We start from the raw sequence: 23,806 nt of genomic DNA, 5'->3' as shown, positions 1-23,806 counted from the left end.
GGACCTGTCTGTGGGCGTGGGTCCTGTGTGCCAGACCTCGCTCCCCACTGGCCTTTCCAAGTCGGGGCTGGGCTACATTTCCCACACCATGAGGAATGGTCCCCTGTAGCTGAGAAACCGCACGTCACCAGAAATTCCTTAGTTCCCCTTTTCCCACGGTCCTCGTATGTAAACTAGCTAGGGCACCTGAGATGCTGAGATGGGCTCTGAGACGAGAGTCCCCTGTCTTCCAGGTGGCCGGCACCTGGATAAAACCACTTTTCTTTACATCAGCACCTGCCTCTCAAGTATTAGCTTTCCAAGCAGCAGGCGACCAGACTTGCATTTGGTTGCATTATTATTAATATAATGGCTTGCAAATAATATTTAAGAATTAGCAATGTGATCAGTTTTTAATCAAGAACTAAGTATATATACCATCTGCAATTTTTTCCTAAAGGCCTCTGCTGACAGGAGCAATGAAAAAAATCTTGCATTTAAATGCTAATGTCATTTCAGTGTACCTAAAGGAAAAAGTTTCCATAGACAGAGGTTGCCATCCCATTGGTCCAGGCTTTTGAGGGAGAAACGAGGGCCAAAATGAAGAAAAATGTCAGCAGAGGCTCTGCAGGAGCATGAGCAGGAATTTGCCCAAATCTTTTAAGCTCTAACCTTTTCCATCTCTTTGAAAGGCTTACAGTAGTTTACCTCCCAAAGCTTGGTGCATGTTTCATAACCAGATGTTTATCATGTTGCTCATTGAATTTCTTGTGCCCTTTTTGGACTTCAGTTTCAAGAAAATGTTAGGGTGTCCTAACTGGTTTGCTTCTTTTTATCAGATGACAAATATTCATATGGGTTAGCTTTTTGCCTTGGTTGTCTGTGAAGGTAGAACTAAATACAAGGCTCAATCAGCATAATGCTTTTCCTCTACTTAGGAAATATACTCTTCCTCCTCGGTGCTTGTTTTTCCAAAGTGTCAATGACTATCTTAAATGTTACATACAGATGTCTTTCATGGTGAATACTTTCAAGTGCTCCTTAGGCCTAGCTGAATTGTAAACCAAATACTATAAATACAGTTAACCCAATCACATTTGCAAGGAGTGCTATCCTCCTAAAGTAACATTTATCTGATTATAAATAAAGCAAACTGCTCAGTATTTTATCACTACTAGTGATTTTTGCAACTGAGTATATTGTGGGGCACGGTTATGATCTTTAGCTCCAGAGTCAGGCGCATCTGAGTTCTGGTCCCAGCTCCATCATAAGACCAGCTGTATGGTCTTGTGCATGTCACCCAATTGCTCCAAGTCTCAGTTTCTTTTCTGCTAAATGGGTACAATAGCTGCACCCATCTCCCAGAACTGTTGTGAGAATGAAATGAAATAGTGCACATGATGTGCACAGAGCACAGTGTCTGGTCTAGATAAGGACTAAATACGTGGTAGACAGCCATTGTGGAATGCATATTTTTGTTTTACAGCAGTGTTTCTGTCAGCGTATGAGAAAAAGATAAGAAATGTGAGAAAACAAACAAAAAAAACAACCCCAGCAATACTTAGCTTTCAGTATGAGGCCCTAAAAGTCTGAGTATTGCCATAGTTTTAAAGTCTACTTTCATTTTCTTTTTCCAGTATTTTTGAGTGATTCCCTGCTAAGCAAATGGAGCATGACCTAATATCTGAGAACTTTGTCACCAAACAGGGTTGGATAGACAGTTCAGAATATTGCACAGGAGTTTAAATATTTACCCATAACTTAAAGTTTCCATTGATCTAAACTGTAGAGCCTGCTGTTCTGTGGAATTCTGCTGTTTTCCACACAGCTTGCCTATGTCAGGGCTGGTGACACTATTTAGACATGGTATTTTGTCCTTTTTGGAGAGTCTAGTGAACTTGAGGGAAGAGTGAAATGGCAAAGACATTTTATGACATTGTTTTGGTTTTATACATAGGCCTAATTCTGCTAATTCTCCACAATCACCTCTCTTCCTCTTTTCCTCTCAACTCTAAAACTTAGACTATAGATTTAATATTTTTATTTTTTATTTTTTTTCTTTAAGAGGTATTGACTGATGATAAAGCCAAAAGCTGACAGATTAGTACCACTGACGTTAGAACAAAAAGGCCAAAGCCACAGCTAGAAGCCCCAAGATTAGCAACAGGAAGGAAACTGGGAACTGAGATGTCGGCTCCAGAGCACGCGTCTTTAAAGGCTTCAGTACCCTTCGATTCTGGGAGAGGATGGCACCCCTGGCTTCTTTCCATCGCCCAGGCCCCACCAGGCGATACTGGTAGGAGCTGCAGGGTCCAAAATAGAGTCTGACAGCCAGTTCAGGATCTCTGAACAGGAGAGAGAGGAGGTCTGGCTTGGCACCTATCTCTGCGGCGAGCTCATCCAAATAGTCGATGTACTTGGTCTGCAAAATCTGGCTCTTGCCCTTTCCAAACCTTGGTGAAGAAAATGAGAAGGGCAGATTCACAAGGTGTTCTAAATTATGTAAGAACATTAGGCATTCAATAGCTATTGAAAGAGTGAAGTAATGAGCAAACAAATCAATGAATTTTAGTGACTCTCCTCTGGAAAATGCTGGCTCACCCCATTAGGAGTTCTGTATTTCAGATTGATGGTAGGCTGTCAAATAAATAGCCATGAATACATGGGAGATCTAGGAACATGACAACATTTGCAACCACAGTCATTATCGGCTTGGTAAAGCAAAGTGCCAGCCAGTCAGGATTGCTGCCAAGATTCATGAGAGAAGACAGATAGAAGCCTACCCAGTGTCTTGCCCAGAGGAGACACTTAAAATTTGCTTGTTAAATTACCAAAGTGCCTGATACTTTGGCTGGCATGTGGTACTCAGTAAATGTCAGAAGAGTGAGAATTTGAACATGAGCTAACCCCTTCATGGGATGAAGTCTCTAAGTCAACTTTCCAATAGGATGTGATTCCAATTTTTTTATATTTCTATATAAATTATATTGTATTGATTATGCTATTATAGTTGTCCCAATAATTTCCCCTTTTCCCCCACCACCCAGACCTGTCACTCCTTTAGTTAATCCCCACATTGTCCATGTCCATGGGTCATGCATATATATTGTTTTGCTATTGTATTCCCTATGCTGTGCTTTACATCCCTGTGACTATTCTGTAACTACCAATTTGTACTTAATCCCTTCACCTTTTTCATCTGTCCCCATTACCCCACTCCCATCTGGCAACCATCAAAATGTTTTCTATATCTGTGATTCTGTTTTTGTTCTGCTTGTTTATTTCATTTTTATATTCAATTGATAGATATGTATTTATTGCCATTTTATTGTTTATATTTTTGACCATCTTCTTAAAGAAGACCCTTCGACATTTCATATAATACTGGTTTGGTGGTGATAAACTCCTTTAGATTGCTTCTTGTCTGGGAAACTCTTTATCTGTCCTTCAATTCCAAATGATAGCTTTGCTAGGTGGTAGAGTAAGGTTGCTTTTCATCACTCTGAATATTTCTTGCCAGTCCCTTGTGTTCTGCAAAGTTTCTTTTAGGAAATCAGCTGATAGTCTTATGGGAGCTCTCTTGTAGGTAACTAACTGCTTTTCTCTTGCTGCTTTTAAGATACTCTCTAATTTAACCTTGGACATTTAAATTATTATGTGTCTTGGTATGGCCCTCTTTGAGTTCACCTTGTTTGGGGGTCTCTGTGCTTCCTGGGCTTGTATGTCTGTTTCCTTCACCAAGTTCAGGAAGTTTTCTGTCATTATTTTTTCAAGTAGGTTTTCAGTTTCTTGCTCTCTCTCTTCTTTTAGCATCCCCATGATGTGAATGTTTTTGCTCTTGAAGTCCCAGAGGCTTCTTACACTCTCTTCATTTTGGGAATCATTTTTCTTCTTGTTGTTCTGTCCTGACTGGGTGATTTTTGCTTCCTTATGTTCCAAATCGCTGATCTGATTCTCAGCTTTATCCACTCTATTGTTGATTCCTTGTAAATTGTTCTTAATTTCATTTAGTGTATCCTTCATTTCTGACTGAGTCTTTTTTATGGTTTCCATGTCCTTTTTTATTCAATTGAAGTTCTCTCTGAGTTCATCTACCCTTCCCCTAAGTTCACTGAGCATCCTTATAACCAGTGTTTTGAACCCTGCCTCTAGTAGATTGCTTGTCTCCATTTTGTGTAGTTCCTTTTCTGGAGTTTTGATCTCTTCTTTCATTTGGGCCATGTTTCTTTGTCTCCTCATTTTGGCAGCCTCTCTGTGCTTGTTCCTGGGATGTGCAGGCCATCCATAGTCAGCTGCTGTGTGTTTTCTGTCTAGAGCCACCTGGAATAAGCTACAGAGCAGTCTGCAGATGACTTCCTTGTGCTAGGCTTGGGTATACACAAGTGAGGCAAGCTGTGAACCAAGGCTGGCTGCTGCTAATTCTGGGTCTGGGACCACTTTTTGAGAGGCATGGGGCTTGTTGAGGCCAAGGGCTGCTTGTCTGAGAGAATTTAGGAAAATATGAAGCATGAGCCAAGAGAAGTCATTTGTATGGAAAAGTCCTTGGAAACAGCTTGGGTGGGCCTAAAATTTGGGTGGGATGGAGCTTCAGGAAATCATTAGGGTGGGCAATCCGTGTGAGTCAGTTTGATGGAGTGTCAAGCCATGCTGCCCACCTGCTGGCATTGTGTGTGTGTGTGGGGGGTGCTCAGAAAAGGAACAATGGCCTTTGCCAGTACTTCTGCCTGGGAGAAAGATGCCTCCCAGCTCTTGCCCTGATGTCACACAATTCATTTCCTTCCCCTTTATGTCTCTGGTGTCTTTCAAGCTGCTGCCCCATGCTGGAGCTCAGAAAGACAGAGTTTGGGTAAGTCCACGTGTGGGATCTTTAAGAGGAACTGCCTAGGACTTCAGCAATTTCTGTATTTCACAACCTCGATCCCCACTGGCTTTTACAGCCAGGAGGTATGGGGACTATTATTCCTGGCACTGGATCCCTGGGCTGGTGGTCCTGGTGTGGGGCTGGGACCCCTCACTCCAAAGTTATCCCTCCCAAATTTTATCCACCACACTTTGGTGTGGGACCAGCCCATTCTGCATCTCCACCCCTCCTACCAATCTCAGTGTGGTTATTTCTTTAATTCTGTGGTTGTAGGACTTCCATTCAGCTCAATTTCTGTCAGTTCTGAGTAGTGGTGGTTATACATTTTAGTTGTTGTTTTGATGTGGTTTTCAAGGAGGCAAGCCCTTGGCACTCAATCTTGATTGAACTGCATTCTACTTCAGTCACAAAGCAGAAATCATCGACCTTTATGTCATAAATACTATTTCTGATTTACTTGGATAGGAGGTCCCTCGGCTAACTTTCCAGAGATAGTCAGGCTACTGTCACCGCCATTACTGCTATTCCATTCCCTATCTAACCACAGAGTGTGGGTGGCCTGAGAAAACAGGGAATTTAACATGGGCATCATATAAAACAGAAATGAAATTAAGTCAAGGGAAAAATGTCCTGGTTTGGTAAAATTTCTATCTTTCAGTAGTTGGTTGTTAAACTACTATGTATAAGAATCACCTAGGAAGGATATAAAAATACAAATGTCCAGTCTCATCCAGAGATTTCGATTCAGTTGGTGTGACCTGTGCCCTTGGAATGTGCATTTTTTAATGAGCAGCTAGGTAGTTCTTACAGGTGGGTAGAGCGCTATACTTTGAGAAACACTGCTCTAGGTAAAGATTAAGAAAACATTCTTACAGGTCAATTCTTTGTTTGTTCCTCTTGATAGTGTCTTCCATCATAGTCTTCTCTGAGGGCAAGGTACACAAGCCTAGAATATAAAAGGCTGGTTTGAGTAGTGGGTTTGATTCGATATCATCACTTTATCCAGTGGCTGGTTTCTACAATTAGACTCTGGCCATTAACCGTGTTATACCAGTCAGGGCTGTTGCTGTTGAATTCCATGGTGCACCTTACCCATCGGGTCCTATGAGGAGCTACCCTTTGGCCACAGGCTACAGTGTGAATTTGGAGGTGGGGAGGGGAGATTGAGGCTGGAGAGAGAACATGAGCCTGAGGAGTTGGAACTATGCCCGTAGCTTGAGCTGTGTTGTGAAGATGATGGGAAGCCATGGAAGGTTTTCAGCAGGAGATGACAAGATCAGAATTGCCTTAGAAAAATGTGCTCTAGGGAGGTGAGCGTAAAGACAGCAAGACCAGTTGAGAGGCTGCTGAAGCAGCCCTGGCTGGTGTGGCTCAGTGGATAGAGCATCAGCCTGGAAACCAAAGGGTCCCCAGTTGGATTACCAGTCAGGGCACAAGCCTGCATTGAGGGGCCAGGTCCCCAGCAGGGGGCGCTCGAGAGGCAACCACACATTGATGTTTTTCTCCTCTTTCTCCTTCCCTTCCCCTTTCTAAGAATAAATAAATAAAATCTTAAGAAAAGAGGCTGCTGAAGTAAACTTGGTGAGAGACAGAGGGGTGTAAGGCTAAGGTAGGGCAGTAGGGTTGGAGAAATAGATGGGCACCAGTGTTATCTGTGTGAGCTATGATTCCGTCCATCCACCTTGTCCCTTGAGCTTCAGACACGTTTCCACTGGATGTGGCTAGTCATCTGACATCTCAGATTCAACAAGTCCAAAACTGAGCTCCTCCCTGAAGCTTCCCCGTCCGTTCCCCCACGCACCCACTCTCCATTCATGAAAGTGCTGCCCACACCCAGTTTCTGTGGCCAGAGATTGGCAGGTCACCATGCTCGATTCCCCCCTAATCTCCCCACATTGAGCCAGTCATTGTGCCCTGCTGATTTCTCACATTCGTATGCTCTCCTCCACCCTGTCCACCTGGCTCAGGTTGCAGCACATTTACTGTAGACTGCTGCAGTTGCCTTCTCACGTGTCTCTGAGATGCCATTATTTTCTCTTTGGCAGTCTACATACATACCTTTTGCCATGTATAGTGTGCACCTACATTTTTGTACACATTATACATTGGATCATTATGCCCGTGGTAAGTAATCATTATACTCATGTATAATGTGCATCCTTATTTTTCCCTAAAAAATTTGGGCAAAAAAGTGCATGTTATACACAGCAAAATACGGTATCTCCCCCACGAATGTTGAAATAATGTGTTAAAAATTGTCAATCTGATGTCAGTTCCTTGCTTATAACCTTTCACTCGTTCCCCTGGCTGAAGAGTTTTCTTAAAACAAAACAAAACAAATTATTTTATTGTTGTTCAGTTACTGTTGTCTGCATTTACCCCCACCCCCTTCCACCGGTGAAGAACATTCTAAAAGGGAGATCCTAGGACCTCAGACCGGACCTCATCAGGGTCCTGAGCCCACCAGGTGATTTTTATGTGTGGCTGGATTTGGGAAGAGACAGTCTGCATTTTCTATCCAAGCTCCTTGGCATGCCTTACATGGTCCCTGTGTCCTGGCCTCTTGTTCTCTAAGAACAGTCTCTCACTCCTCTCTGCCTCACATGCTATGTTCTAGGAATGTCAGACAGCTTGTAATTCTCCATAGGCTTCATACCCCTGTGTTCAGGCTCCAGCGACTCACTTTTATGTGCTTGGGAGGCCCAGTCCTCTGGGAAGTTTTCCTTGGCCACATGCCCTCCCCTTATGCCACCCTGCTGTTGCTGAGCACCCTTTCTCTTCTTCCCACTCACTCCATGCTTCCCTCCACCAAAGTGTCTGTCTCATTATGTCTTAATGATCTGTTTAAATTTCTGTCTGTTCTACCAGGATCCATCACAAGGCTAAGTATTCAATTCATTGTTTTTGGTTGAGCTGAATTGACCCTGGGGTCAGGAGATGATAATAGCCTTCTGAGGTATAGAAAGTGGTACACAGATGGTCAGAAGGAAACTTTTCAATACTTTTGGAACTTTGTAGGGATCTGTGAGATTCAACTGCTTAGATTTCAAGAGTTAATTGGGAATGAAGTGTGGAGTAGGCCCTGTATCTATTGATTTTCACTTATTTTGAGGAATTCATAAACATCATATAGGTGAAACCAGGGGTCATAGGTGGTTGCCTGCTTAGTGGTTCTTTCAGGATTCAAATAAAGGATAATGTGCTCTTCAGTTTATGCCAATCAAAATTCATGGCTTTCTAATATTTTAAAGGGCGATTAAAGGTATTTGTTATTATTGCATCTTTGTTACTTTGCGACTTCTCCACCAACTTTTTAGGAGAGCAGCCAGGATTGGCAACCTTCTTGTCTAAAGTCATTGTTGAGTCAGCTCCACCAGGTGTGAAACCCTCAGCCACTCACTTACCTTTGAAAACTCTAGTTGCCCAACGAGCTTGAAGTTCAGAAGTTGGGAAAATGCAACCCAGGGGCTCGATGAGACCTATGCAGGCAAGGGTTGACTTCTCCAAGTGAGGAGGGAACATGTACTTATACAGTGAGACCATATTATTCTCTACTTTAACAAGTGAATCTTCAAGGAAGGGAAAAGAGATTGTATATCCTGTTGCAAAGACAATGACATCAATGTCCTCTTCCACTGTCCCATCCTCGAAGATGGCAGACGTTTCTGTGAGCTCTTTCACTTTTGATTTTACCTTGATTGCTCCATAAAGTATATGGCTTGGTAGGTGGTCATTTACTACAGGTGCTTTCATAAGGTATCTGAAACACACAGAAGAAAACACTTAGAAGGAACATTTAAAGAGGAGTCGTGAACCCACTTGATGTTTTATGGGTTTGGCTCTAAAAATAAAGAGGTTGTTTCAATATCCATAAAACTTTCTAACTTGATTAGTTGGCTTGTCCCCAAATTTACTATTTGACTTTATTTTCATGTCACACGTCTCTCCCCTCAACAAAGGGACAACATGAAGGTGATGAGGGTAAAAGATGTTTCAAAAAAGGAAGCATCTCCGAGGGCTTAGGGGAATCGCCAGTGCCTATGGTCGGTCCCTGCGTATTCCAGCGGCTGAGAGCCCACTGATGTTTCTGCCATTCTTTTCTGTTATCTACCTTCGATCATCTTGCTGTTCCACTTATCTGATCATAAACAAGAAAAGGAAAATGTATTAAATTTCCTATTAGTTTAGATAATTAGTAAGGAATCAGTGTGAAAATTAATATGTAGAATTAAATTTGGGGGCATTTGTTAATGCTGAATATCCATCAAGTCTCTGTATGTGATAGCCTGGATGAGGAAGCAAAGTCTGCTTATATTTCTTAAATTCTCTTTCTTGGAGGTTTAAGAAGCATTTAGAAATAATACCAGGTAATACATGCCGCATGTATCAGATCTCAGAATACAGCAGTCATGTAGCCCTTGTTGAAAGATTCTAAAACTCTGTGTTTTTTTAAAGGGAAGGAGCTCATTATCAACTAAAGAAAAACATCTATAATGTTTGCCTGTGTTTATAAGGTCAGTGATGTATGACTTGGAGATGAACAGAGATTTTTTTTTTGGCAAGGAGACAGTGAGTGTGTTCTCAAAAGCTGCCCATGTGAAGAGCCCTCATGCTATACAGAGTCAGTGAAGCAGGAGTCATCAGAGGGAGAACTAGACACACGCTTCCACCACAGTCCTCTGAAAGGAAGGTCACAGTCCCCTAAAGCAGTCCTTCCAGTGGTAGACAGCTCTCAGGATTAGGACATTCTTTCCATGACCTTGTTCTTGGAGTAGCTCATCCCATTACTACTTGATCTTCTTAAGTATTTACCTTTTTAGAAGACATACAGAACACATTTGTGTTTCCAACTGCAGCACTTGTAATACCCACACTGTTAGGCTGCAGCTTGAACTAGCCCATTAGCAATTTGGCCCTTTGTGAAGAGAGGCACCTCTGATGACCATACTTGCCAATGAGTATCCCATAAGAAAAGCAAAATAACTTTACTTGTTTTGAGGCTCAAGGCCATAATTTTCATGGTCAAACCACTGATTCATCTGTCGTTCTGACATCCACTTTAGAACTGTTCTCGGCAGGACATTTCGGAGCATGGAGCTGAACCGGGTATGGTGGACCATGTCCCAGGGATAGCCATGGTCATGCATACGGCTTGTGACCCAGGAACCTTGCCTGGTGCTGATGAACACCTGGTAAAGCAAAAAAGAAGGTACATGAGGGCACTGTCCCTTTTGGGAGGAACCCCCAAATAGGTGATATATCACATGTCTGGCCCCAGAAATTCCTGCATCACTTCATCTTAAAGATGTTTGACCTCCAAGTGAAGTAGGTTCCAGTTTTCACTGCAGCAATTTTGCAAAATATCAGTGGTATTTACACAGATAGAGCAAGACTACAACAGTCTTAGGAACTTTCATGAAAGCATGAGAAAATCTTTGGGCTCACACCAATCATAAAATGTACCATGTTTACAGTTGCAGTTTGGTGCTTTTTCCCTCCTCTCACCTTTTCACCTGCCCAAGTTTCTTTTATACTGAAGGCAAATAATTATAATCCTAGGAAATGTGCAGTGACAACCCAAGGACTATACAGGCGTACACATGTGGGTCTGTATTTCCCTAGAGTGGGACTAACCAGGGGAGTCAACTTCCTCTCACACTTAAAAGAAATTTATTATGTATTGTAAGCGTTAAAATTCCAAAGTTATACTGTGATTCCCATTCTCTTCAAATGCACATCTGAGTCTTCTTTCTAGTGTGTTCTTTACCTTGCTTACTCTGAAGACACCAGAACTTGTTCCCTAGGTTTGAATCCCAGCCACACCACGTACTGGCTATGTTACCTTGGGCAAGTTATTTCAACTTCCCCGTGCCTCAGTTTCTCTTTCTGCAAAATGGGGGCAACAATAGTACCTGCCTCATGGTATTACTGTGTAGGTTAAGTGATATAAATAAAGTACTTAAACTATTGCCTGTTAGTTATCATTACTTTGTAAATTTAGGGTGGAGGAGGAGGAGTTTCATAGAATGCCAGACATTAGGCATAAACCAGAATTTGGTGACAGATTTTGCTGGGAAGGGCATCAACTCCTCAGCTTGTGAAGTAGGAACTATACTCACCAGTGTTAAATTGTTGATCTGCGTATGGTAACATATTTGTATCCCAATATTTTCCTGTGACTGCCCTTATGTTGACTTGATAATACTTTGATTACATATTAGAGATTATACTTAAATATTTCCATGAGTGTCTCCCTTGCTTCCTTGGCACTGACCAATAGGTGACTTTGACAGGTTCCAGTGTAAGCCCTTCATTAACCTGCCGAGGGCACACCATTTTTGTTTATCACGCGTGCTAGCTGGTATCTCGAGCCCTCCAAGTATGAGACTCAGGACAGGATGGTTTTTCTGGTTGTGGACGTGGGCCCAGCAAGTCCTGTGTGGCCAGAAGGAGCCAGGCAGAGGAGGCTAGTGTACAAGCGATAGGGCTTCTAGGTCCAGGCCCTGTTGGGAGGGAATGCTTCGGGGATAAAGGAACCCTAGCTATTTCCCATCTTCGCCTTGGTGTGTCCTGCCAAAAGGGGTTTAGTTTCTGCTATTCCTAACCATCGCTGTCAACATTATCAACTGTTGTGAGGCTCGATGCCTCGACAGCTCATTGTGTCATTCTTGAGCAGGTGCAGAGATGACAGTGGTTGGACGGCCTCAGTGTGCACCTAAATGCCTATGGTCTTGGTTGGGAGTCTTACTGTCTATTTACTCTTTCTTGTCATGATCCCTGGATAATTGAGGGCTATGTATGTTTCAAATATAACTAAAATGTGCACTAAATTTCTAAATGGACCCTCCTACCTTTATATAATACATGAATGGGTCAACTTCTTACTAAGGCCCGTGGGTGGAAATAAGGCCTCTTAGGCTAGATGTCATCTGGTCCAAACTTCCCATTTTCAGATTCAAAGAACCGTATCCCAGAGAAGTAAAATGGGACAGTCTAGGCTACACAGCTGACAGAGACAGAGCTGGGAGGTAAACTCTGGCTTCTTGACACCAGGAATTTTCTATGGTACTTTATGGAGCAACTGAGTACCCAAGCAAGCAAGCAAGCAAGTAACCAATCAACCAATTAATGAGTAATGGAGCCATGAGTGTACAGCTCAGATTCTCCAGTGTGCCCCACCCCTTTCCTCTCCTCCGTGGTACAAGGTAAGCAGAAGGCACTGCACCTGAGCAGCCGTCTTGCTCAGCTCCACGGCAATGTCTGTGGCCGAGTTTCCCAGTCCAATCACCAGGATGTTCTTCCCCTCAAATCCCTCGGGTTGCTTGTATTGGCGGCTATGAAAGTACTGGCCTTTGAACCTCTCAATACCTTCAGGAGGAAAAAAAGAGAAGCCTGTTAACTATGTCAAATTAATTTCAACAAACCTGCATTGTCAGCTTTTCCTTCCTGGGGTCAATCATTTGTTTTGCCTCTTCTCCTCTTAGGTGAGTTCCAATAGGGAGGCTAATTGACAAACTCAAAGTGTAACCCATATGAGAAGAGTTACGTTAAGCATATGGTCCAGGACCAGAAGAGTTTCCAGGAACCTTCCCCACCAACTCTGTCCGTGGGCATGGTTCTGCGGAAAGGGCTTACAAGGACAGAACAAAGTCACAGGTGTTTGGCAGGATAAAAAGATGGCCAAGGTGGACACATGGCTAAAAGGGCCTCTCTAGCAGGGAACCAGTGTGGGTAAGAATTCTCTAAAATCCTGGCTTTGGAGGAGGTTAGTTGGACTCCTTGTGTAACAAAGACCAAAAGAGGTCAACGGAAACAAAGATGGTGTTCAGAGTCTTTCTAGGCCTTTCCCTGTCTTAGTACTGTGCCTGATTGTAACAGTTAATCCTGCCTGTCAATCCAGACTGCATGTAAAGTACCTAGACAGCTGCTCTGAAAAGCTGGGAACCCCAGGGCCTCACCTGGAAATGACTCCAGCGGCATGTGAGGGAAGATGTGGTGGCCATTGCAAACCATCACTGCGTCGAAGACAGCGCTGTGCTCCTTGCCTTTGCTCTTGGTCACGACCTCCCATTGACCAGAGGATGAGAAATCTGGGCGTTTTTTCACCCTGAGGACGGTTGTCTTAAACAAATGTGGAGAAGGTGTCATTGAGAATGAATCTGGCACGAGAGGGGCCTTGTGCAGTGGCTGGGAGTGTGGGCGTGGGTAGAGTGCAATGTGTGATGCTCTTTAGGTTTTGTCTGACTCCATTTCAAGCCAGTTAAGGCACAGACTGCTGAGCATGGCCTTCTCATTCTTTTTTGGCAGGGAGCTGCCTGCCAAGGATGTGCTGCTTTGTGCGAAAGACCCGCTCAGCAGACTAAGAACTGGAGCAAGACTCGAGTGGAAGGTAAGCTCTGGGTAAGGTGTAATAATAATAAACACACGTTTATTATTCAAGCGATGACACAATCAGTGTTTGTCAAGGACCCTTGATGAATCCCCCCCGTGCAGACAATGTATTAGAGAGGATGTTTGGGAAGCAGTTTGCATAGTGCCTGGCATATTGTCACACTCCCAATGGTGCTGGTTCCTGTTTCGTATTTTAAAATCAGGGTACTTCATGATGGCAGTGCTGGTCATGATCTCATTTGGGTGAAATAATTGATTTTTTCATTGATTTGTTTTTAAATGTAGCTCACTGTCTGGAGGTCTGTGAGTTTCAAAAGTGTACATGGAGGTCATAGGTGTGTTGCATTTAAGGAACAATGCCAAATGGAAGAAAGCTTTCCTCATGTTTAGAGGAATGACATACGTCTCTTGTTTGCAAGTGTTTTTGGTCTCTGAGGCCTACTTTTCAAAGTTTCAGATATTTTTCAGAATGCTGCACTGGTAAAGTTTGAGGCTGTTGAACTTTAAAATTGTAAAAGGAATGTTAGTATAAAGCTTATGAAAGTACTGTAACACGTCTGGCCATTTTCAGCTGAGAGGAAAGATTTCTGATTTGTAGTCCACAGTGGTATGTGAGCTAAAGTACTGCGGATTCTTGCTTTTCAAAATGTGGTTTGAGGACCTGGCTAGTGTAGCTCAGTAGATTGAATGTGGGCTGCAAACCAAAGGGTCGCCAGTTCAATTCCTAGTCAGGGCACATGCCCGGGTTGCAGGCCAGGTCCCCAGTACAGGGTGCTTGAGAGGCAATCAGACATTGATATATCTCTCCCCCTCTTTCTCCTTCTCTTCCCCTCTCTCTAAAAATGAATAAATAGAATCTTTAAAAAATAGAAAAATGTTGTTTGAGGACCAACACTTTCAGTTATTACTCAGGAGGTTATTAGAAATGCAACAGAGTTGTTTACATTTTGAGTTAGCCCTAACATCTTACGGCTTATACCAACTCAGAGACCAATAAACAGAAGTGTGTTTTCCTAACCCCTCCAGGAAACAACTATAGCAGTAAAATAGTAAACAACAGAAGTAGTTCTCTTGCAACTCTCACATGATCTTTAAAAGAATAGAGAATATGAATTACATATTGTAAGAGGGTAATATATCTGTTAAATATAGTGATAACTAAGTGACAAAGACCTATAAAAGCTTCTGGTATAAAGAATCTGTCATTTATAGGATGGACCTACCAGGGATTTGGGAAAAACTACATCAGGTGGAACTGGGCATTGTAATGGTACTTAACAAATACAGATTGCCACCAAAATCAGCTGTTATAAATTAATATAGTATAAACCTGGGACAGAACTAAAATTACTAAGACACTGATATGTGTTAGAAAAGTAGACTCCACTAAGGGTTATTTATTCAGAGGTATAATTTAGATTTCCTAAGCACAGTTACTAGTTCATAGAGTGTAGGCTATTGATACAAATTCAGCATGTTAAGTGAGTTTTTTTTGTTGCTGATGATTAGTTTTTGAGGAAACACAGGAATGATAGTTATATTTCAAAGTGATCTGAACATCTTTACCTTTCAAGAGATTGCAACCAGAAAAAAAATAATTAGCAAACGCAATTTCCATGGGCATCTTAGATGAATGGAGAACTGTGAGTTTCTTTAGCATGTTTTTCTAAGAAGTTCTATTTACATAGAACTTCTAGAAACTTCAGAACTTCATAGAACTTCTAGAACTTCATAGAAAGTAAGAAACTGGCCCCTCACTAATAATGAGTCAAATAAAATTGTTGACTCATGTTTATTTAAAAAAATGAAATAGAAGTTTGATAGTTTACATATGGGTTTTTTAAGGGAAGTGAGGTTAGGACTCTTCAGTGGTTATAAATATGAGTTTAAAGGCAGTTTCACCATAATATCACCATTTACACCTTTACTTTTAACAGGTGATTTTTCTCTTCTGTCAAGGTATACAATTTATAATGTCAGTGCAATGACATTCTCTTTGGGTTTTCTATCATGCCCTTATCTTTTGACAACAGATTGGATTGGAAAACTTTCTTTTATTCACAATTTCTTTCATTATCAGAGGAACTTCTTATTTAAATGTGATCTGTTCTAATGCAGAGAACACTATTCCCCCCAGAATGTAATACCTGGAACTGAATGTATTTTAGAAGATCAAACTTCTTAGCAAAGATCCTGAAATACTCCAGGAGCTTCGAATTGGGCAGAAAGTTTGGAAAATCTTCAGGCATTGGAAAGTCACTGAAACAGGACATTTCTTTGCTCGTGCTGGTGATGACAGATTGATAGATACTCGCTTGCCCATCTTCCACATTTTCCTAAAAGATCAAATAAAAGTGATAATCATGCATTAAACAAATCCCTTGGCCTCTACTCTTCTTCTAAATCTAACCCCTGGGTGAAGTGGTCCCCTCTGGCACAGTGTACACGATTGTCACCCCATGTGGCAGGGCCTACGTGGGGCCTTGTAGGGTGGCCCCCAGAGGGGCTGTTACCATAGAGGGGCTGGGGAGTGGGACCCACCCTCCTTTGGCCATGTTTAGTACCACAGGTCTCTACTTTCTTAATGTCGGTCATTGCTACAACCAGCCCCTTCTGGAATTCCCCCTGGGGAGGCTGTACCCACTTCCACTCCTTTAATAAACCCTTTGACACTGGTTAGAGAGCATAATGGTGAATTTCAATTAAAATGAGTCCTTTGGGGGCCAGGGAGTTTTCACAACTTTGTTGGAATCCTCTCCCTTCGCTCTATGCTTCTTGGCAATCAACCTTCCTTAAGCAATAAAGGTGAATGGCACCGACACCTGTTGAACCTTAAACTTGACTTTAGATGTTACCAAGTATGCTTTAGTGGAAACAGAAGCAGCACACACTATAGTTGAGTTTATAATTTCCTCTACAAGAAGTGCTCTGCCTAACGGTAATGTCTTTTGTGTTAAATCATGGTGAGAACCAAGGATGAGTGATTCAATGTCCCTGAAATTAGCATGTTATCAAAGGGGCTTTTATAAGAAAATTTAAATTATGCCAACCAAGAAGTCCTTAATAGATACTTAAGCCTAAGCAGAGACTAAGGCAAATCTAGGCACATAGTAATTGCTATTATGACTCAGCATTAGGGTGAGGTATAAAGAAATGTAAAGTTAATTAATTTAAATAAATGACTTTATATAAATGACACTATAGTCTCTTCCACAGAATAGTAAATAAAGGAAAATAAATATTCAACTGTAATTGCATGACCACAATAAATCAATTGTGCGTGTTCCTTTCTCATCCTCATTCATAGAAAAGTCATTACTTTCCTGCCAATCTTTAGATCAAGGCTCCTTAGATTTTTGGTGGCACTGAGAGAGGCTGCCCAGACTAGCAGAAGGAGCCTGGTCTTGGCGGTTAGACACAGGCTTACATCTGCCGCTTTCAGGCTGTGTGAGCCTGGACCAGATGAGCCCCTTCAGCTGTAGAAGAGGGGTGTGCCAGCTGCCCAGTGGTGGTGTCTGTTGTCACCGAGGAAGCTGTGAGCCTGAGTTACAGTTCACTGCCCACTGCGGTGTAGGAAAGGTGCTGGGGGAGCTGCTCGGACACCCCAGGACTGACACAGCCACACTCACTGTCACACCTGAGTTTTCTGGCATTTTCTGTATAAGAAGTCGTATTCAATTTCTCTTTCTTTTTAAATCCTCACCCAAGGACATATTTAGCGATTTGAGGCGGAGAGGGAGAGAGAAACAGTGATGTGAGAAAGAAACAAGAAATCAGTTGCCTCCCATATACACCCCAGCTAGGGATCAAACCTGCAACCTGGGTATATGCCCTGACCAGGAATTGAATCTGCAACCTTTTGGTTACAGGATGATGCTTTATCCACCTGAGCTACTGGGTGCCAACTGGCCATTCTTTCCTTAGTCCTTTAGGATCGTCTGGAGGTTTAATCCATATGCAGGCATTCATGCAGGACTGGAAAGTTCAAAAGTTCAAGTTCCCAGGCCAGTCCAAGTAAAGTAGAATCATTTCCTCATTCCTCGACTGACTCGACCATGGTGATTTAGCAGCTTGGCTGTAGTGGCTCCACTTTATTCCTTTATTCTGTTTCTCAATTTCAAAGAGTAAACTGTGGGACCTTGCCTCTTTTATGCATGGAATGTCCTTTATATGTATTGTGTTTCACAGAGATTATTAGTATCCACACGAGTCACCAAAGCTAAAACAGTATTTGCTCTCAGGTCATGTCACTTAGGAACGATATGTAGAGTCTTGCTGAGTGTCAGTCTAAGCCTGTAAAGACCCTCCTCCCTCCCCTCACACCCTCCTTCTCCCTCCGTCTTCCCATCAACCCACCTGTTTATCCACCCACCCACCCTCTCACGCCGACTCAGGCCAGCGGTCAGATGCCTTTTTTCATGAGCAATGTGTTTATATTTCCTAGGTTATTTTTGCCAAAATGTTTGATCTTCTAAAATATATTCAGTTCCAGAATCAAGGCTCAGATGATAACCTTGTTGCAGTTTCAAGTGGTTTGGTAAAAACTAGTCAGATTAGGGTATGCCATCTTTCTAGGTGATTAGAGTTTGGTGTGGTGGTGGTGTTACTGTATGTTAAATATTAGGATGCGAAGAGAGTTTGTATTAAAACATGAAGTGGTTTCTGTGTCATATACAAAGGTACACTGATCTGAACTCTGGACAAATAATAAATCGTGGTACTTCTTTTTTCAAACATTTGCTTCAAATTACGTAATCCTAGAGTCAAATGGATGGTGTAAACTCTTTCGGGATGGCTCTGTGTGATTGGGTCCAGTATTCTCGGCAAGGCTGAATGTCTGAGTTTCTCATCCAGCCACGTTCTCAGAGTCAGAAATATTTCATAAAGCATAACACAACACAACACAACAAAACAAAACACCCCACCCTACTTTTTCCTCAGGACCTGATGATTTTGTAGGAAGTGCAGAACAGAGTCAAAGATGAGGGCTCTGGAGTTACAGGGGGTTGACCCCCTAATTCTGTGACTTCTAATGGCTTTTTTTAACCATGACCAAGCTACATAAATCATTCCCCCCTGTAAAATGGGGCTTATTAATAATTTCAATACCAGATAAAATATAGAAAATTCTGACTTCTGGCCAAGATGAGGGTGTAGGTAGACACACTGTGCCTCCTCACACAACCAAGATAGAACAACAATTGAGAAACAAAATAACAACTAGTACTGACAAAAAATTGAACTCTATGGAAGTCCGACAACCAACGAGTTAAAGTAGACACATTCATCCAGACTGGTAGGAGGGGCAGAGTTGGGAGGCCAGGTGGAGAAAGGTCATAGCAAAATAAAAAATCGGTGGCTGGCGGATTCCAGGCATGCAAAGCAGCAGCTGGTGGACCCCGGGCACACGGGGTGGCGGCTGGTGGACCCAGCAAGGTGGCAGATTGTGGAGGGGCTTGGTGCGCAGGTGGCTGGTGGAACAGGGCGGTCCCACATTTGCACCTAGATAAACCAGGCGAAACTGGGGAGTGAGGCAGATCACATAACCCAGGGCCCCAGCATGGGGAAATAAAGCCTCAAGACACCAATTGAAAACACCTGTGGGGGTTGAGGTACCGGGAGAGATTCCCAGCCTCACAGGAGAGTTCATTGGAGAGACCCACAGGGTCCTAGAACATACACAAGCCCATCCACCCAGGAACCAGCACCAGAAGGGCCCAGTTTGCTTAGGGGAAGCAGGAGAAGTGACTGAAATCTGGCAGAGAGCGGAGCAAGTGCCATTGTTCCCTCTTGGACCTCTGCCCCACATATAGCATCACAAACCAGCAACTGGATTGCCCCACCCTGGGGAACACCTAAGGCTCCGCCCCTCATGTGTAACAGCTGTGTAAAGACAAAAAAAAATGGCCCAAACAAAAGAACAGATTAAAACTCCAGAAAAAAATACAACTAAGTGACAAAGAGATAGCCAACTTATCAGATGCACAGTTCAAAGCACTGATGATCAGGATGCTCACAGAATTGGTTGAATTTGGTTGCAAATTAGATGAAAAAATGAAGGCTATGCTAAGTGAAATAAAGGAAAATGTACAGGGAACCAATAGCGATGGGAAGGAAACTGGGACTCACATCAATGGAATGGACCAGAAGGAAGAAAGAAACAATCAAACAGAAAAGAATGAAGAAACAAGAATTCAGAAAATGAGGAGAGGCTTAGGAACCTCCAGGACATCTTTAAATGTTCCAACATCCAAATTATAGGGATGCCAGAAGGAGAAGAGGAAGAGCAACAAGTGGAAAAGTTATTTGAACAAATAATAAAGGAGAACTTTCCCATTCTGGCAAAGGAAATAGACTTCCAGGAAGCTCAGAGAGTCCCAAAGAAGTTGGACCCAAGGAGGAACACACCAAGGCACATCATAATTACATTAGCCAAGATTAAAATGAAGGAGAGAATCCTAGAAGCAGCAAGAGATAAGGAGACAGTTCCCATCAGACTGTCAGATGATTTCTCAAAAGAGACCTGGCAGGCAAGGAGGGACTGGAAAGAAGTATTCCAAGTCATGAAAGGCAAGGACCTCCATCCCAGATTGCTCTATCCAGCAAAGCTTTCATTTAGCATGGAAGGGCAGATAAAGTACTTCTCAGATAAGGTCAAGTTAAAGGAGTTCATCATCACCAAGCCCCTATTATATGAAATGTTAAAGGGACTTATCTAAGAAAAAGAATATAAAAAAATGTACAGTAAAATGACAGCAAACTCACAATTATTAACAACTGCACCCAAAACAAAAACAAAAACAAAAAAAATTCTGAGCAAACAACTAGAACAGGAACAGAACCACAGAAATGGAGATCACATGGAGGGTTATCAACAAGGGAGTGGGAGGAGGAGAGAGGGGGAAAAGGTACAGAGAAGAAGTAGCATAGATGGTAGGTAGAAAATAGACAGGGGGTGGGTAAGAATAGTGTGGGAAATGTAGAAGCTAAAGAAGTTAAAAGTATGACCCATGGACATGAACTAAATGGGGGGGAAATGTGGGTAGGAGAGGGTGTGCAGGGTGGAGGGGAGTGAAGGGGGGAAAATGGGACAACTAATAGCATAACCAATAAAATATATTTAAAAGAATAAAATTAAACATTATAAAAATACTCTCTAATATTGGTATATTGCTTTGAGAATGACAAAAATAAGGGGCTGCAAGACAGAGCCCTAAGGAGGGCTTCTGGATGTTCCCAGCTTTACCGTCTGGGTTAGAACAGGACGACTGGGAGACATGCCCCAGTCGAGTGCTTGGCCCCTCCTGGCTGCATGGAGTAGATGTGATCGGACTGGCTCAGGGAGCCCCTAGTCAAGCCCTGCTGTACTGCGATTCACCCTCCAAGAGCAGCACAACCTGTGCACAAAATGAGAAGAGTTCACATACTTTGAACCTCCACACTCCTCCGATGTCATCAGTCCTCTCAAAGCAAGTGGGCAGGAGTCCCTCGTCCACACAGCACTTCAGAGAGGTCAGGCCACTGACCCCGGCTCCAATCACTGCCACTGTCTTTGCCATGGTCCCCAGTCACAGAGTTGATCAATCAGTGCTGCTGCAGTGGGGCAAAAGGAAAGGAAGATGGTATGGTGTGCCTGAGTATTGGGCTCTAAAGGGCAGTGGCAATTTAATAACCAGCTGGAATGGAATAAAATACCTTAGTAGTCAACTTCCAAAGTGTCATGGGCTTTACTGCAAGTCTTGTTGACAAAATCTTGGTTTAACAGTTAAAATGCAACCCATTTAGCAAAGCCAAGTGACCAATGATGTAGTTCTAAGGAGATGAGCCAAATCCCCGGTTACTTACCCGAGTTTAGAGTTTCAGAGTTTAGAGCTGACCGTTTCCTCGTCAGCCTCTTCCTTACCTTTGTTGAGGCCTTTTGGCGCAGTCTGTCTGCCACAGCAGTGTGCTTTGTGGGTTGTGTGCTTGGAGGCAGTCAGAGGGTTTTAAGTGCTGGAGGAGGCAGTGAGTAAAGGGCGGAGCTTCTCACTCCAGCATTCTGGCACCTGAAGCTCCAAAGACTATGGTAGTTATGAAATCAAGCTAGGAGCCTGTATTTGGAGGTCTGGGGTAGTGGTACAGTGTCTTTACAGTAACCATGTTACGTGTGCACTGGTCAACAGACACATGAAAAGATATCACTGATCCTCAGAAATTTAAAGCAGAACCACAGTGAAATATCACCTCTCACCTGTCATATTGGCTACCATCAACACAGCAAAGAGTTGCGAGCACTGGCACAGATGTTAAGACAAGGGAAACCCCTTTGCATTGTAGGTAAGATTACAAATTGGTATAGCTACTATGGAAAACAGTAGGAAGGTTCCTCAAAAAACTAAAAATAGAACTACCATATGGCGCATCAATTCCACTTCTGGGTATGTATCTGAAGAAAAGTCAAACACTAGTTCAAAAAGATATATGCATTCCTGTATTTATTGCAGCATTATTTACAATAGCCAAGATGTGGAGGCAACCCAAGTGTCCATCATTAGATAAATGGACACAGAAGATGTGACGCACACACACACATACATACATACATACACACACAGGAATATCACTCAGCAATAAAAAAGATATTTCATTATCAGGAATGACATCTTTCCATTTGAAACATGGATGGGCCAAGAGGGTATTATGGTAAGTATATGATTTCACTGATATGTGGATAAAAAAACAAAGCTAATGGACAAACAAAACAAAACAGATACAGGCTCATAGATCCAGAGAATAAACTGATAGTTGCCAGAGGGGAGGGGGTAGGGGGTGTTGGTAAAAAATATGAAGGAGAATAAGGTACAAAGTTTCAGTCATAAAATAAATGTCACAGGATGTAGTATACAGAAGAAGTTATATAGTCAATAATATTATAGTAACTTTGCATGGTGACAGATGGTTACTATACTTACTGTTTTGATCATATCATAAGGTATATAAATGTTGAATTACTATGTTGTACACCTTAAATTGATATAATATCATATTCCAACTGTACTTTAGAAATTAAAAAAAATAATAGTTTCTTTTGGTTCTGATAAGTTGAAACAGAACAGTTTCTTAACTGTTAGCCTTTTGACCAATCTGATTTAAAAACAGGGATTATCATTGGTAATGACCTGGTCAAAAACGCGTTATATATTCAATTTGTTAATGAGTTTGCCTGCTATAGTCCTTACCCTGGATCAGGGGCGTCAAACTCACTTTAACTGGGAGGCCACATCAGCCTGGAAGTTGCCTTCAAAGGGCTGAATGTAACTTTAGGATTATGTGGATGTAACTACTCCCTAGCTAGGGGCAAGGAGCTCAGCGCTGTCGCTGGGTAGGAACAAGGTGCGGGGCTGGATTAAAGCAGGTGGAGGGCTGGGTTCGGCCCGTGGGCCTTGTGCTGGCCGCCGGTGACCTGGATTCAGTCCCAAACACACCCACACGTCCGCACGCTATACACAGCCCCATACACGCAAACAAGGGTTTCGGAGGGGTCCAGCTAAGGGCCCAGCCACAACAGAGAAGGAAGGGCCCTTTAAGAAGCCTCTTGTCAGTCCTCAGTGTTCTTTTGTTCTCGTCTTATTTTACATAATTGGTGAAGATGAGGGAAAGGGGCATACGTACAGTCTGTTTACTATACAGGACCAAGTACACAACTTTGAAGTAACATTCTATCAAATTCAGTTTGATGAAAGTGAATATCGTCCATTTGCCTGCATAAGATATCAACAGGGTCAGTTTGCCAAAGAAATTTCTAGTTGGCTCAAGTGCTCTGGGTCTGAAGGGTCTCACTGCACCTAGCCACACTTCCACCAGAGCCTTGGTTGGGGAAAACCCCACGCCCCTGTTGCGGCTAGGCCCAGACGGAGACTCTCGTATCCTGAAACACCTTTCTGAAGTACAGGCTACTCAAAGTAGCATTTTTCTGGTTTTCCCCACATGTCTCTCTAAGTTTCTAGACCATTATTTTTTCATATCATATGAATATCCAGCTGTCCCAGTGCCATAGGGTGAAAAAACTGTCCTATCTCCATCAAATTACTTTACATAAAAGAACAAATTCCTGGAAAGACACAGACTGCCAAAGTTTTCCCAAGAAGAAACATATAACCTGAGTCATCTTACGTCTATTAAAGAACTGGAAATCATAGTTTAAAATTTTTCCTGTGAAGGCTTTCAGGCCAAGATGGCTTCACTGGTAAATTCTACCAAACATTTAATAAAGCTATTATGCCAAGTACACACAACTATTCCACAAAATTAAAGAGAATAGAATACTTACAACTCATTTTATGAGACTATCATTACATGGATACCAAAACCAGACAAAAACATTATCAGAAAATACAATACAGATCATTTTCCCTCATAAACATTCATGCAAAAGTCCATGGCAAATGTAAATGACTATAATCCTACAGTATATAAAATGGATAATATATCATGACCACGTAAGGTGGATTTCAGGAATGCAAGGTTGGATTTCTAGGCAGTGGAATTCACCATATTTATAAACTAAAAATTAAAAATCATATAATCATCTCAATG

At 42.4% G+C, this 23,806-nt stretch overlaps 1 protein-coding gene across 1 annotated transcript; it reads right to left on the bottom strand.

Annotated features, from left to right (window-relative positions):
- Positions 1-1,274: 1,274 nt before the first annotated feature.
- Positions 1,275-21,447, bottom strand: LOC123818391 (dimethylaniline monooxygenase [N-oxide-forming] 2-like). Its single transcript, XM_045838545.1, has 9 exons — positions 21,135-21,447; positions 20,659-20,824; positions 15,379-15,567; positions 12,799-12,961; positions 12,066-12,208; positions 9,830-10,029; positions 8,245-8,600; positions 5,714-5,786; positions 1,275-2,432 (listed from the first exon to the last, which is right to left on the bottom strand). Exons 2-9 carry the CDS (start codon positions 20,788-20,790, stop codon positions 2,096-2,098), a joined length of 1,593 nt encoding a protein of 530 aa, XP_045694501.1. The 5' UTR covers positions 20,791-20,824; positions 21,135-21,447; the 3' UTR covers positions 1,275-2,095.
- Positions 21,448-23,806: the final 2,359 nt, after the last annotated feature.

This window comes from Phyllostomus hastatus, unplaced genomic scaffold, assembly GCF_019186645.2.
Source record: "Phyllostomus hastatus isolate PE091 unplaced genomic scaffold, TTU_PhHast_1.1 phas_contig_283, whole genome shotgun sequence".
Classification (NCBI taxonomy): domain Eukaryota; kingdom Metazoa; phylum Chordata; class Mammalia; order Chiroptera; family Phyllostomidae; genus Phyllostomus; species Phyllostomus hastatus.
Note: the sequence above shows the minus strand (reverse complement) of the source record. Positions and strands in the feature narration are given on the sequence as shown.